Consider the following 13,046-nt stretch of genomic DNA (forward strand, 5'->3'; position numbering starts at 1 on the left):
ACTCTGTCAGCTGGACTGAGTTTGTATAACAGAGAGAACGACGGTCCGTGGAAGTACAGAGCGAACTGGTAATTGCAAATATTAATAGTGAAACTTTTTTCAACAAGACTCAGCTACCCCGCAGCAGCCCTGAAACACTAGCCCTCATCGTTTCTATTATTCATTACCAATAAATTACACAGTCACGCCGAAATTTAACATACTTGTTCGGCGTGTTTTTTGCTTTGCTCTTTAAAATGTGAGAAACGACGTCTTACCGCATCCAGGTCCGCCGGGTGTTTAAAGAGTAACATGGAGGGTATTTAAACAGTCCCGTCGCCTACAGAAAACCAGTCCGTCCGAGCTCCCGGAGACTCTGTCACACAATGGCGCTGATAGGAGGAGAAAACTGCCTCCGCTTACAGGAACGCTGCTGCCTTCAAGAGCTGCCGGACCCGCTCGCGAGGTGAAAAGCACGTGCGCTAATGTCCCGCACTTTAGTGTCATTTTCCGAAAAAAAACGAGTTTGTTAGGGTTATGTGGTACACATGAAAATCTACTATCGGATACTTAGGAGGGCTGATATATTTTCTTTTTAAAAGTTTCACTTTGACGGATCGACAAAATGTGTAGTAAGAATACACAGCCCTTAACAAATACGCATCCTTTCCTTGTTAGATGGAATTGAGTTTCTGGAAGTGGCTTTCCATTGAGCATCAGTTACACTCCCGATGCCACTTTAATTTAACAACTGCATAATTACCGTTATGCCAGAATCCATTTTTGTCATGGTTCATATATTTACGAGGAACACATGAACGCCACAAGAGAAGCTGAAACCGAACAGCTGCCCCGAAAGGCAGCATCGTCAACTTTGCCCCGCCCACCCTTCCACCCACACACTCACTCGCTCTCTCACACACACACACAAACACACACAATGTCTTAACGCTGTGCCTTCTCTCTCCCACTCAGTGTAAGACTAGTTAATTAAACATTAATAACATTAGAAACGAAATTAATGCATTGTCAAGGCTCCTTATATGTAAGCAATTTTATACTCGTTTCAGATTTTTTTCGCTATTTCATATTGTCGAATGCATTAAAAAGATGAAATTCATTCATTTATTCCTTGATTAATACTACAGTAGTCAGTGGTGACGGAAATGAAGAGTGCACGGCCGGTGCCTTTTAGCTGGTTACTGACATCCATCCTACTCTGCAGCAGATGGCAGGGTGATGTCCGGTAAACTCAAACAAAACCCGGCAGTCTGCTCCGTGCAGACAAAAACACCAGTTCACCGGCGCATCCTGAGGCACAAAATGGGCACACAGACCGTTTGTGGACCCGATGCCCTCTGTTGCACGCTGCCCAGTTGTGCCCTAATATAGCCTCATAACACTTTTTTAAGACAGGCGGCATGTTCCTAGGGCAGCCTTTAATCAACTTGTTGTATTTCCATCTACTGGACCTCAGTGTTTCCAGATACCAACTGTCAGTTTCTGTGGTTTTAAAGGTGGCAAAAACAGGAATTAGACCTTTAAGGTACACTGCTCACACCAGGAAGTACACAATAAAAGTCACCTGTGCATCTTTTCAAGATATTTGGTTTAGAAACTTTGGTGATGACAATGTAAGCTATGCTACAGCTCAATTCTAACAAGCAGCAAAGAGGCTGTAAATATAGGTGGACACAAATTACAGTGTCACTCATTGTTTAGTAAAGTCCCGTCCCGTAAGTTTAAGCTCGGCATTTTGGCTATCAGGTTTTTTTAATGATTTTTTTTAAACCACATGTTATATGAAACAGGTTAGTCTAACTGAGAAATAAAAGAAATGGCAATCAAGTTATTTTTTGGTTATTTAATAATAATAATAAAAATAATATTGTACTCACAAGTATTCAGTGATGAGTCTGTAACAATGTTTTCCAGCAAACTGATTAATTGTCATAAACCTAGAAATAATCTAGTAAAGCTATCTTGATAGCAGTGGACATCGCTGTTCTGCCAATCGCATATTATACGTGGCTACTACATGCACGCATTACGCCAAAGGCAGAGGAGATGAGATCTCTTAGGTGCTCGCATACCATTCAGGCAAATAAAACACATATGCTTTATCATCTGAGATGGCGTCCCCGTTACCAAAGATGCAAAAACACAAATGAAAGAGGCAACGCTACCTGCAGACTAGACATGAGACCCATCTGTCTTTAGACAGTTGACAACATGCTGGCTAAACATTATCCAAGTTAATATTCAAAACTGCAGTTTTGTTTGATTGATTGCATCGTATAAGAGTTTATTTGTTATATACATGTCCGAGTCCAACAATGCAAGATCCACTTTAAGAAATGTATCACTAACTGCAGCTAACAGAGGCTAACAGCAGCTAACACTGGCAAAAGCAATTGCACTTATACACTGAATTACTCCCTCATTTTGCCAACGAAGCTAGCCAGCCAATCATAGTATCAGCTGATACTAACAGCTCCACACTGTTTTCCAAATGTGGTTATGTTTAGTTTGGAAAAAGAGAAAAAGAAAACAAGAATCTGATACCTAAAATGGCACATCAAGACTTTAAACCAATTTGTGATGCCACCGCAGCTATGTTCGTCTTTTCTTTACAGTCTTCATTTGCTAGAAGCTCCCTGAGCTCTGTCTTGTGTCGTTTTCTTCTCAGGCTCGTACATCTCTTCACTCAATAACAAGCTCTGGCTCGTAATTAGCAGATATTCAATGAAAATTTCATGACACAAATTCTAAAATTTCACTCCTATCAACTTTCTAGTTCTTTCTCTTCTGTATACCAGATTATAGGACATAAGAGTGAATGACAAACAACAATCCAAGGTTTTGGGGTCTCTTTTCTCTCACAACTCCAAAGACATCACAGTTCAATACACAATCAAATGCTTTTGCTTCTGCGACTTTTTACACAACTTCCATTGATTCCACCATGTAATGTTCCACTTGCTTCATTTATAATTCTGGCATAACAGGGTCTAAATTCATGCTTAGATAAGTGCTGAGAGACATACAAAGTATAGTATTATTTAAACGAACTTGTTCAATGATTCAGCACTGAAGAACTTGTGGAAGCAACAGATCAGACAGAGAAATGGTTATTTTTGGCAACAAGGATGTGTCCTATTGTTTCTTAATCATGCAAACAGACCCGAATGAAGCCCCGGCTGCTGTACAAATAACCAGTGGGTTAGCCAGGGTGCATACGTAGTTTCTGTGGTGAATGGAGATCTGATTTTAGTAGCGCGTTCATCTCTCTGGACTCTTGAGTTGACTCATGAATGCAGAGCAGCGAGGAGGGATGGCTCTAAATAAAGATTTCAGGTCAAAAACAGGAAATGGCTCAGTGAGCAGGGAGGGCAGGGCCATAGCAACACCAACTGGAGAGAGCTGCACCCACAATATCCCTCCCTCCCTCCATTTATCTATTTATTTCTCCTTTGCTCTTTTATTTCCCTCACTGAGTAAAAGTTTTTGCTGATGCCTTAACCTTAATTTTCTTCCTGTGCCTCTGTTTTTGTCTCTCCGATTCTACATATTTTCCTGCCATTCAATTATTTCATTTTTTCCGAGGTTCTCATGTCAGACCAGGAACTAGATAACTTACTCATCACATATCAGGTTGTGTGTGTCCGTGTGTGTGTGTGTGCGTGTGTGTGTGTGCCACTATAACTGTGAACCTGACTCACGGTGAGTTCACTGGTCCAACTCAACACCCAGCGCATGAAGCTGCATCCATCCATCACCGCGCTTTCATCCATCACTGTGTTGCACCTTTGGGTGGTAACACAGGGATTATGGCAGTCACCAGAATTAGATCACGAACATCATGTTCCATTTATACTCAGCAGGACAACACGAGGTGCATTTTCATATCATCAGGCTCTCTAAATTCATACAGACACATGAGCTGAAAAATGCCACCGAGCACAACAGTTGATTCACACTCGTGTGTCTGTTAATCATAAGTGCCGTTGACCTGAACAATGTATTGATTATGTCCTCAGGTGTGTATTTTTCTTAGTAATACAGGAAGTATCACAGCAACTTCCAACCATCTGCTGGTGACTTATTCACTGAAGTAAATGTGGTCCTGCATGGCAAGCAGTCTTGAGTTTAGTTGCTGTGTTAAAGGCACATTGCTGTGGCTGCTGAACCCTTTAACACCTCTGCTACTTGTATTACTACAACCATTACAACAACAGCCTACTGTACATTTCCAGTTATTACTGCTACAATTGCTGTTACTACTGATACTGAGTCCATCTGATACTTCATTTGCTTATTTTAAGGGGGAGGAAAATTCTGATATTGATATATCAAATTGTTTGGTTGTTTATCTCTCTGTGTTAATCCCGTAATGGACTGCCAACCTATCCAGCATGTAGCCCACTTTTCACCCTATTTAAGCTGGGATAGGCTCCAGCAATTTCCACCAATGTACATCACAAACTAGTGAAGACTGTGAAGACAACACCTGTCTTCACACCTTTAACTGATGCTCTACTGAATGTGCCACAGCTACAAATGTGGAAACAGTCAGATTTGTGCATTTGTGTTTCTAAAATTACCCTCTGAATGCATTATATTCTATACACAAGTTTTCCTGCATAGAGACAAATGCGATCAGTCGCTGTCACTATCAGCCTACTGATATTTGGGTCAGCTTCCAGAGTGGGTGAAAAAGAATCAGGATAATAAGGATAAGAATTTCGATTCTTGTGAATGGAATTCAGCTGGATGGTTACAAACGAACTGTCATTTTGAGTTATTTTTAATTGGTCTTCAATAAACAAATAAATAAATACTAAATCTTCAGTGCTTTTTTCATTCAGCGACTTAATAATTAACTCAACAATGATATAGTTTTTGAGTGCGTCATCTGTCGCCACTAATAGGCTGTATATAAAAGATGGAGATGGGCACTGTGAGGTCAACCATTGGTTTGTTACGTTTTGCTGTGAAGCCTTGAGCTGAGTGTTTCCACCATCGCCCTCTTCACTTTTTGAAACTAGAAGTCAAGAGGAGATCTGACTATAAACGCAAATCTTGTGATTGATACACTAAGTCGTTACCAAATTAGATAACAAATTTTTTTGTGTTGTTATAATAAGATGACCATCAAAATTTATTAAGACTTGAACATTTAAAGGGCGTTTTTTACTGGGATCATATAGCAAGAGAGCAAAGGACTGTTTTCTCAGAGACTTCTACAAAACCTGCGGGTTTTTTGCAACCACGGTATTCGCCCCCTGCTGGTCATTAAAAAGAATGTAGGTTCAAGACACTTCTGCATTGGGTTCGCCCTTCACAGGTCAATGCCAACTTTAATAGCCAGTGCATGAACCAGATGTAGTTATATGGTAATTATTACATCTTCTATAAAATATAATTCATATAAAGACCAGTACCATTGCCCCTTGATCGAGCAAGCAAATGGCTTGTGGTGAACTACATTACAGTGCTAAAATACTTTGTCCCCATTGTTTGTTATGGTAAAGGATTATTACTCTGTCATCCCACACAAGTGGACCTTAATCTAATGTCAAAGTACTTGTGATTTACTGTAAAGGGATTGTGCAACAGAATGTTTACGTTCTATCACAAGTGGAAACTACACCGCTGATCATCTTTGGTTATTCTTCTCCCCTTTAAGTTTATGTCTTAAAATGAAGAAGAGTAAAACCAGCAGAAACATCCGTGTGTGCTGACAGATTTGGGGTGGGTGTGTGAAGAGAATATTATTAACACTATTAGACATGGGTGTGGCACACAGGCCCAACATGGAGAAAACATTGGGGTGGGGGGAGCAGGGAGGGGAAGGGCTCCACACCAAAAAACACCCATCTGCTTTCTTTCCCATTCTCCCTCTTTGTCTCTACCTCCTCCTCTTCTCTCTCATTGTCTCTTTGCCCCGTCTCTTTATCAGAGTCCACCATTGCCCCCTCTTTGGCCCAGACACAGCTGTTACCTCGGTCACGTGCATACACACAAAATCCTTTATCCTTGATGTGATATATCCGCAGTTAGTGGCACAATTTTGTGCTATACAGTCTAAACTGATATAACTGCCCACACAAAGGTGGACAGAGCCTCTTCCTCCTTCTCTCTCTCACACACACACTTCATCATCTTTTTTCTTCTCATTACATTGAGACTTCAAACACTTGTTAAGTGCCTTGACTCATGCACTTCAAAAGGGGAAGTACAAGTAAGCAAGGCGACTCGGCCTCCTACAGTGCTTCTATTTTAGTCGAATATGCTTCCAAAATGCAGTCATGGCGCTTAAACTCCCTGATGGTTTTTCTTATAATGCTGGTGATCTGTGCACGCTGCTGTGACAGTCAATGGCCGGGTATGTCTGCCGATGCTATACGGAGGCTGTCACAAGCCAAATGAGCATTAATGAGATCTACAATTAATGGCATAGTCAGAAGAGCATTAATAAAATGTTGAATCTCCGAGTAGAAAATTTAGGAGCCAGTCCGTACTGCTGTAAGAGTGCAGCAGGAAAAAAATACACGAGTGCGAGCAGGCTTTTAGGACTTGTTGCACTGCATCCTACTGTTCTTCAATCACAGAGCAACCCTCACATCAAAAGAGAACACAAATCTTTAGGCCTCTCACGTGACTTGAAACTGCAATCTCATGGTTGACATGACCCAATTATATCATTACGTATCCACAGAGATGACAAATGGGGCTTTTCAGTCTTTTTAAGCCTATGACTTGACTGCACTTGAATTACTGCGCTGTTGCTACATAATAAAAAACTGTTGTCTAAATATGATAAATGTGTGCTTATCTTGGGACAACAAGCTTCTGTACACCATGACCTTTACAAGCTGCTTTCATTAAAGAGCTCTTCCCTTTATCCTTAGGATAAAGTTTGTTATCTAAACTAAATTGGACAATTAAGCGGTGATCCCGGGTAAACAGTTTATTTCACGATTACGGGATTAATTATCTTGAGATACTGTAACTCAGAAACCACAGCTGCCACTGGTTTTAGTGCAAAAGCTGAGATGTCAGGTTTTATAGCTACACTGTTGGCCAAGCAGTCCAAATCAGTTTCATTCATGAAAATAGACTACGTAGGCTTAAATAAAGATGAGCTAAAATATGTAAAAACATTTAATAATAATTTAAAAAAAAGAAAAATTCAACAATTCAAATGAAATTAACAAAAATTATCAGGAGAAAGTGAAGACTTAACAGCTATGATGTTGTGTAAACGATTATGAGAAGGCTATTAAAGCTAACCAGCAAGCGTTGAGTATTACCACTTTATACCTTGAGACTGGATAGTGACTCATTAAGGTGTTCATTCTGAAAATGCAGTTAAACAGGTAGTGGATGAAAGTACACGCAATGATGGGGAAAGTTCTCAGCTCTGCAAAGGACGAACAGGAGAACTAACCAGCTCGGGCTGGATTTTAGCCTTCCACCAGCATCAGGATGGCAACGAGGAGTCCAGAGGAGATGGTTCAGTTTCTCCATTTGGTCTGAATGGATAGTTTCCTCACTCACATCAATGGTGCTTTGACAGGTGTCGCAATAAAAGAAACTATAGCTGATCGCTGTGTGGTAACTAATTAAAGTCACTGAACTTAGAAGTCACTTAGAGCAGCGGTCCCCAACCCCCGGGCCACGGACCGGTCCGTGAGTCATTTGGTACCGGGCCGCGAGAGTCTCAGGTGTGAAATTTATGGTTTTCAGGGTTTTTATCGTAAACTCGGTTTCCCTGGGTCTTTTCCTGTGTTGTATATGTGTGCCATATATTGAAATAAATATTTACACGTTACCATAGCGACCAGAGAGCATTAAGGGGCAGAGAGGAGGACTTCACTCTCAATGTTGTTGCTGCATTTCAGGAGGACGCTGCTAATAAAGTTACAGAATTACAAAGTTAATTCGCGTTTATTATTATATTTACAAAATACCACAGTTTTTGTCTTGGTCGAATTATTTTATTTTGTTGTATTTATCCGGGACACCTCAATGGCCGGTCTGTGAAAATATTGTCTGACATTAAACTGGTCCGTGGCACAAAAAGGTTTGGGGACCGCTGACTTAGAGCATTTTGCTGGAATTGTTCTGTGTAGAACGCCTCATTCAATAAGTTTATGCTTCATTCTTGTGGTTTGAATTCTATTATTAAAAAAACAAACTACAAAACTCATGGATTGATTCATTGGCTACTCCATCATGCATATCAGAGTATCTGAGGACAAAATACTGATCCTTGAGTTTCTGCCAATGTGTGTACATAAATGGGTGGATACTAGTATGCAGTGATGGGAATAACGGCGTTACAAGTAACAGCGTTACAATTAACGAGTAATCTAATTACTATTCCTATCATTACAACGCCGTTATCGGCACAGTCGCGTTACTATTTTTCAACAAACAGACGGTTGAAGCTGTGTTCAGCTTACCGCATCTTATATCAGTTGCACGGAAGTAGCTGTAAGTAATCTGGGCGCTACAGCTTTAAGCAGCTGTGCGCTCCCGACAGCGGCAATCACTTTCTGGCAGACGATCACTTTTTGGCAGACGATCACTTTCTGGCAGACGATCACTTTTTGGCAGACGATCACTTTTTGGCACAACACCTGGAGCTAATGGGGCAAAACAGTCGCATGAGTGCTGCTGTTTGACTGAGGAAGAATAAAGTAGTCGTGGTAAGCCAATCACATGACCACTTCAAGATGACAAAGCAACAAGGTGATATATACCAGTTTTTAAATTGTGTTGATAGGCCACGTAAAACCAGAGTCATGATAAACAATATATATGCAGAGTTTTGCTTATGAGCAACCAAAAAGCAGCCCGTTCGTGTTGGTGGAAAAATGCACCGTGTTGACCAATCAAAAATGATATGGCAACATGACATTTGGTTGTTTAGGAAGAGGGGAAAGTTTTAGGAGTGACGGTGAGAGAGAGAGAGAGAGAGACAGCAGAAAAAGAGAGAGAGCGAGTTTTGAGATGTGAGAGATTTGTGACGTTTAGCATGTTTTCTTGTGTAGTTAGTGTGCAGTGTTGTGGATAGTTTTGTGTTGTGTGTTAGAACAATGAGGCGACTGCTGTCTCCAGGTAGAAACAGGCGCAGTGATACACCTGCTGCTGTCAGACCTGCAGGTATCAGGCTGTGATGTTCTCCTTTATAGTGGACAGAAATTAATTTTTTGGAGCGGCAGAAATAATTTGTGTGGCGTCTTATTGAACAGCTGGTTGTTGTGTAAATAGTTTGAAATGGTTATTTTAAAAAAAAAGGTAAAAGGTATATGGCTGCAAATAACTTTGTTGTTTGCAAAACTTGTGCATAGGATTTTAAAATTGGCAATTGCATTTAAAGTTATGAAAGTTATGAAATATGATTCATTAAACATGTTTGTGGTTGTTACAGTAAAAAAATTAACTTTTTCTACTCTGATTTTATGTTTTCTGTCTGATTTTAGATCAATTGTGTTAATACAGTGTGTCAAAATAAAAACATAACTGTAAATTCAGACACGTGAGGTTGTGCTGAAAAGAATGATGCCAAACAAGGCAAAGTAAATAGTTTTTAAAGGTGAAATGTGGAGGGAAAATCAAAAGTAGTCAGAAATGGCCAATTATACCCTGGACCCCAGAGGGTTAAACTTTTTTTTTTTAAGTAACACAATAGTTACTTTTCAAGTAATTAATTACTTTTAGAATATTGTAACTCAGTTACTAACTCAGTTACATTTTTGAAGCAGTAACTATAATTAATTACTTTTTCAAAGTAACTTGCCCAACACTGCTAGCAAGCAGCTATTTTGATAGGGTCCAGTTAAGGAAATCCGAAGAAGTTGATTCTGTTCATCTGGACGTAGCGTTTCACTCCTGCTCCAAAATTCAACACGGCAGTGACCAAAACACAGGCAGCAGACAGATGCATCCATCTTTTATATACAGTATTTAGAGCAACAGAGACACCATCTAGAAGAAGTTACTCTTCACGTTATACTTTTACATTTGTTCTCGTTCAGCTGTGATTGGATAATTCAGGCTATTTCAACCGGATGGTTTCACATCCCGCCCATTAGTCATGCAGTGAGATCAAATCCGCACACCTCAGACTGCTGTGAATGCAAACATCTGCTCATAACGGTCTGATTTCTTCCTTCTCTTCATATTGCCATTCTTAAAAGTCAAGTTAGTCATGTTCTATTACTGTATGCACTCTCTATACTGTATACCACGTTTTGGCTGGAAATTGGTATTTTTATTGGCAAATCAAGATAATCCTCCAGTTTTTATGAGCGTTGTGATGGAAGGGTCAACCAGACTATATTTAATATATTTCTTATCGTCATATTTCCATCACCAAAACAATCAAACGTTTCCTGCTAATAGGCATGTCTAATATATCTCTTACCTCTGTGCCATAAAGCTCTACTGTTATTCCAAAAATTGTAAAAATTAATTTTTATTACAATGGTTTATTACAGTAGACTTAAATTACTTAAATTAGACTCAATTACTGCTGTAAATATCTAACCAGCCTACAGCACGCAGTACTGTCAGCGTTAATCCACAGCAGAAAAAAGCCACATTGGTACAAACTGCAGTACCTCAGTTTCAGGAAACGATTTCTGCTTTTTTATTCCTTTTTCTTTAAAAATAAAAAATAAAAAATTCAGATCTTAAAATATTTTGAGGCTTTTTTTCAAAATTGCATTTCATTGAGAGGAGTAAGCTCGAGGTTGAGATCCAAGAGCAAGGTGACCATTTCTTGTAAAACAGACACATTTTTTTTTACTTTTTCAAAACACAAAATGCAAAGTATGATCTTTAAATAAAAGACATTTCCGAGTTGCCATTTTTCCCAAACAAAATAACACCGCTTTTTTATTTTCTGTCCAGTGACTGAAGAATTCCGAGCGACAGCTCTATAAATAGAAAAGTTAGGTCGCTCTGCACAAAACTTTTCATCTTGCAAAGAGAGGGCTTGTGACTTGACTTGAGCTTGGGTGAGAGAGCCATACAGAAAAACAGAGACAAAGAGAAAGAAAGGGAGGGAGGGAGGTATGTTTATTCACGACTGCTGTAACGCCTCCAGTGTCAGGTGACTTACAGGAAAGAAGTTGTTGTTCTCTCTCCCTCTCTCTCTCGTTCTTGCTCTATTTCTCTTTCATTTGGGAACTTTTCTCTGTTTTCCTTGTTTCATAACTTCTGACATGAATTGTTTTTCTCTCTCAAGTCCCTGACTTTACTGCCTATGTTCTATAACGGATTAACAAATCAGAGTACGAATGCCAAAAACAGGCAAGAGGCAGATTACCAAAATTATATATGATAATGGACTTAAAGCGAAGTTGAAAGGAAAATAAAGCCATTATTTGAGGCTAAAACAACTATTTTAGATGTATCTTAGACCGTACTCAGTTATGTGTTTAATGAGGAGTTTCCCCAAACCTTTAATGTGTATGTGTGTGTGTATACCCATCCATAGCAAACCAATGAGTGTGTGAGTGTCACACATTCCAACAGAAAAGCTTACCATTAGTAGTTAGGACACAGAAACCTCTGTCCACCAACTGAAAACACTGAATTCAGTCAGGGGTTAGCTCTAGCATGACTAGTCTGAACAAAGTTCTAAGTACAGAAAATAGCAGCTGATGTGAGAAATACTGAAAGTGATGGCAGTCATAGCAGTAAATGTGTTAGTCATAGTAAAAAGAGGTGGAGTAGTAATAGTAAAAACTTGAGTGTTATTGCTTTTACCAACTCACTGCAGTGTCATTTCATGTGTGAGTGAATTCCTCCCACATGCATATCTTTGACGCTTTGCCTCCAACAGTAAATTCTGCAGCATTTTCTTTCTTTCCTTTCCTTTTTTTTTTAATGCACTTCATGTCAAAGCAAACTGCACTGAAAACTCTGTGGGGGGATATTGTAGCTGAAAACAGGAAGGTCATTAATCTTCGAGAGAAAGCGAGCTGACACACAAGTCAGGGCACACAAGGAAGCAGCTTTAGAGACTAGCAGCTAGTAGCTATACGGCCTAGCTGGTTATCCATCTTTCTTTTTCTCCCGATTTTCTGCTACCAAGCAGCTTCATTTTATGCGCCCCTATTCCTTCCAGTCACGAGATCCACAGAGAGATATTCTTCCTCTCTGGTGTAGCTTTTGAAAAACCAGGATGCACTCGGAACAATGTACAAAAGTAACAAGCAAAACAACGGCGATAAATTTATCGCTTAACACCCACCAAATCGCCGGGGGACTTGCCTGGGGGTTAGGGTTTCGTTTTTGCCACATGCAAAAATGGGCACATTTTGACAAACCTTTCTGTTAAAACAGGGGTGAAACATAAGGCCTAGGGAGCCAGAATTGGTCCTGCAAAGACTCCAATCAGGCCCACTGGACAACTTTGGAAAATGAGAAGGAGGGCATCAATTTTGGACTTTTTAACTGTATGTTAACAAATTTTACACCTAGTTAACAAAGACCTCCCCCACAGCCATTCATATAACAGCAATGAAGTGATAGACAAACATTTAAATTACACAAAAAAATCATGTGTTTTCACTATATAAGTATACAACAAAAATGCTGTACTATAGAATAATATGTAAAACAGTAACAGTAAAGTATCGCATTTTATGTGGATCATCTATTTTATTTAACAAAAAAATTCTGCTTTGTGATTACAGGAAAGTCCTTGCAGTGAGCTGCATTTAGACATTTATTTCTTACAACTTAAGACCAGTGAGTCATGCTGACAGGTTTCTTTCAGTAACTACTTCAGCATTTCTGTATTGTGTAAAAAAAAAGTCTTTTTCCTACATTGAGATACCTCCAGGATTAAATGAGCAGTTAAACTTCTTTACACTGACAGAAAGAGGAGTTTCACTGGTCCGGCTCGGCTAAGATCAAAGTGGGCCGTATTTGATTCATGAGGTAAAATGAGCTCCCTCTGACATCTGTCTGTTAAAGGATTTTCCATTTGGGTGTTCCAAAGAGACAAAATTATTGGAGACAGATGGAGATTAGCCTAACCC

The 13,046-nt window shown here is 39.6% G+C and overlaps 1 protein-coding gene across 2 annotated transcripts in view; it reads right to left on the bottom strand.

Moving 5' to 3' along the window:
* Positions 1–13,046, bottom strand: part of sertad2b (SERTA domain containing 2b) — a 43,021-nt gene that overhangs the window by 14,696 nt on the left and 15,279 nt on the right. The window contains exon 1 of one of the 2 annotated variants that reach the window (XM_082556959.1): positions 258–388. The exons of the other annotated variant lie outside the window; for it this stretch is intronic. Coding sequence (XP_082413085.1) covers positions 258–262 — 5 coding nt within the window. The 5' untranslated portion in view covers positions 263–388. Of the gene's footprint in view, positions 1–257; positions 389–13,046 lie in introns of those variants that run through there. 2 annotated transcript variants of the gene reach the window in all.

Source organism: Aulonocara stuartgranti (assembly GCF_965226115.1).
Source record: "Aulonocara stuartgranti genome assembly, chromosome: 13".
NCBI classification, from domain to species: Eukaryota; Metazoa; Chordata; class Actinopteri; order Cichliformes; family Cichlidae; genus Aulonocara; species Aulonocara stuartgranti.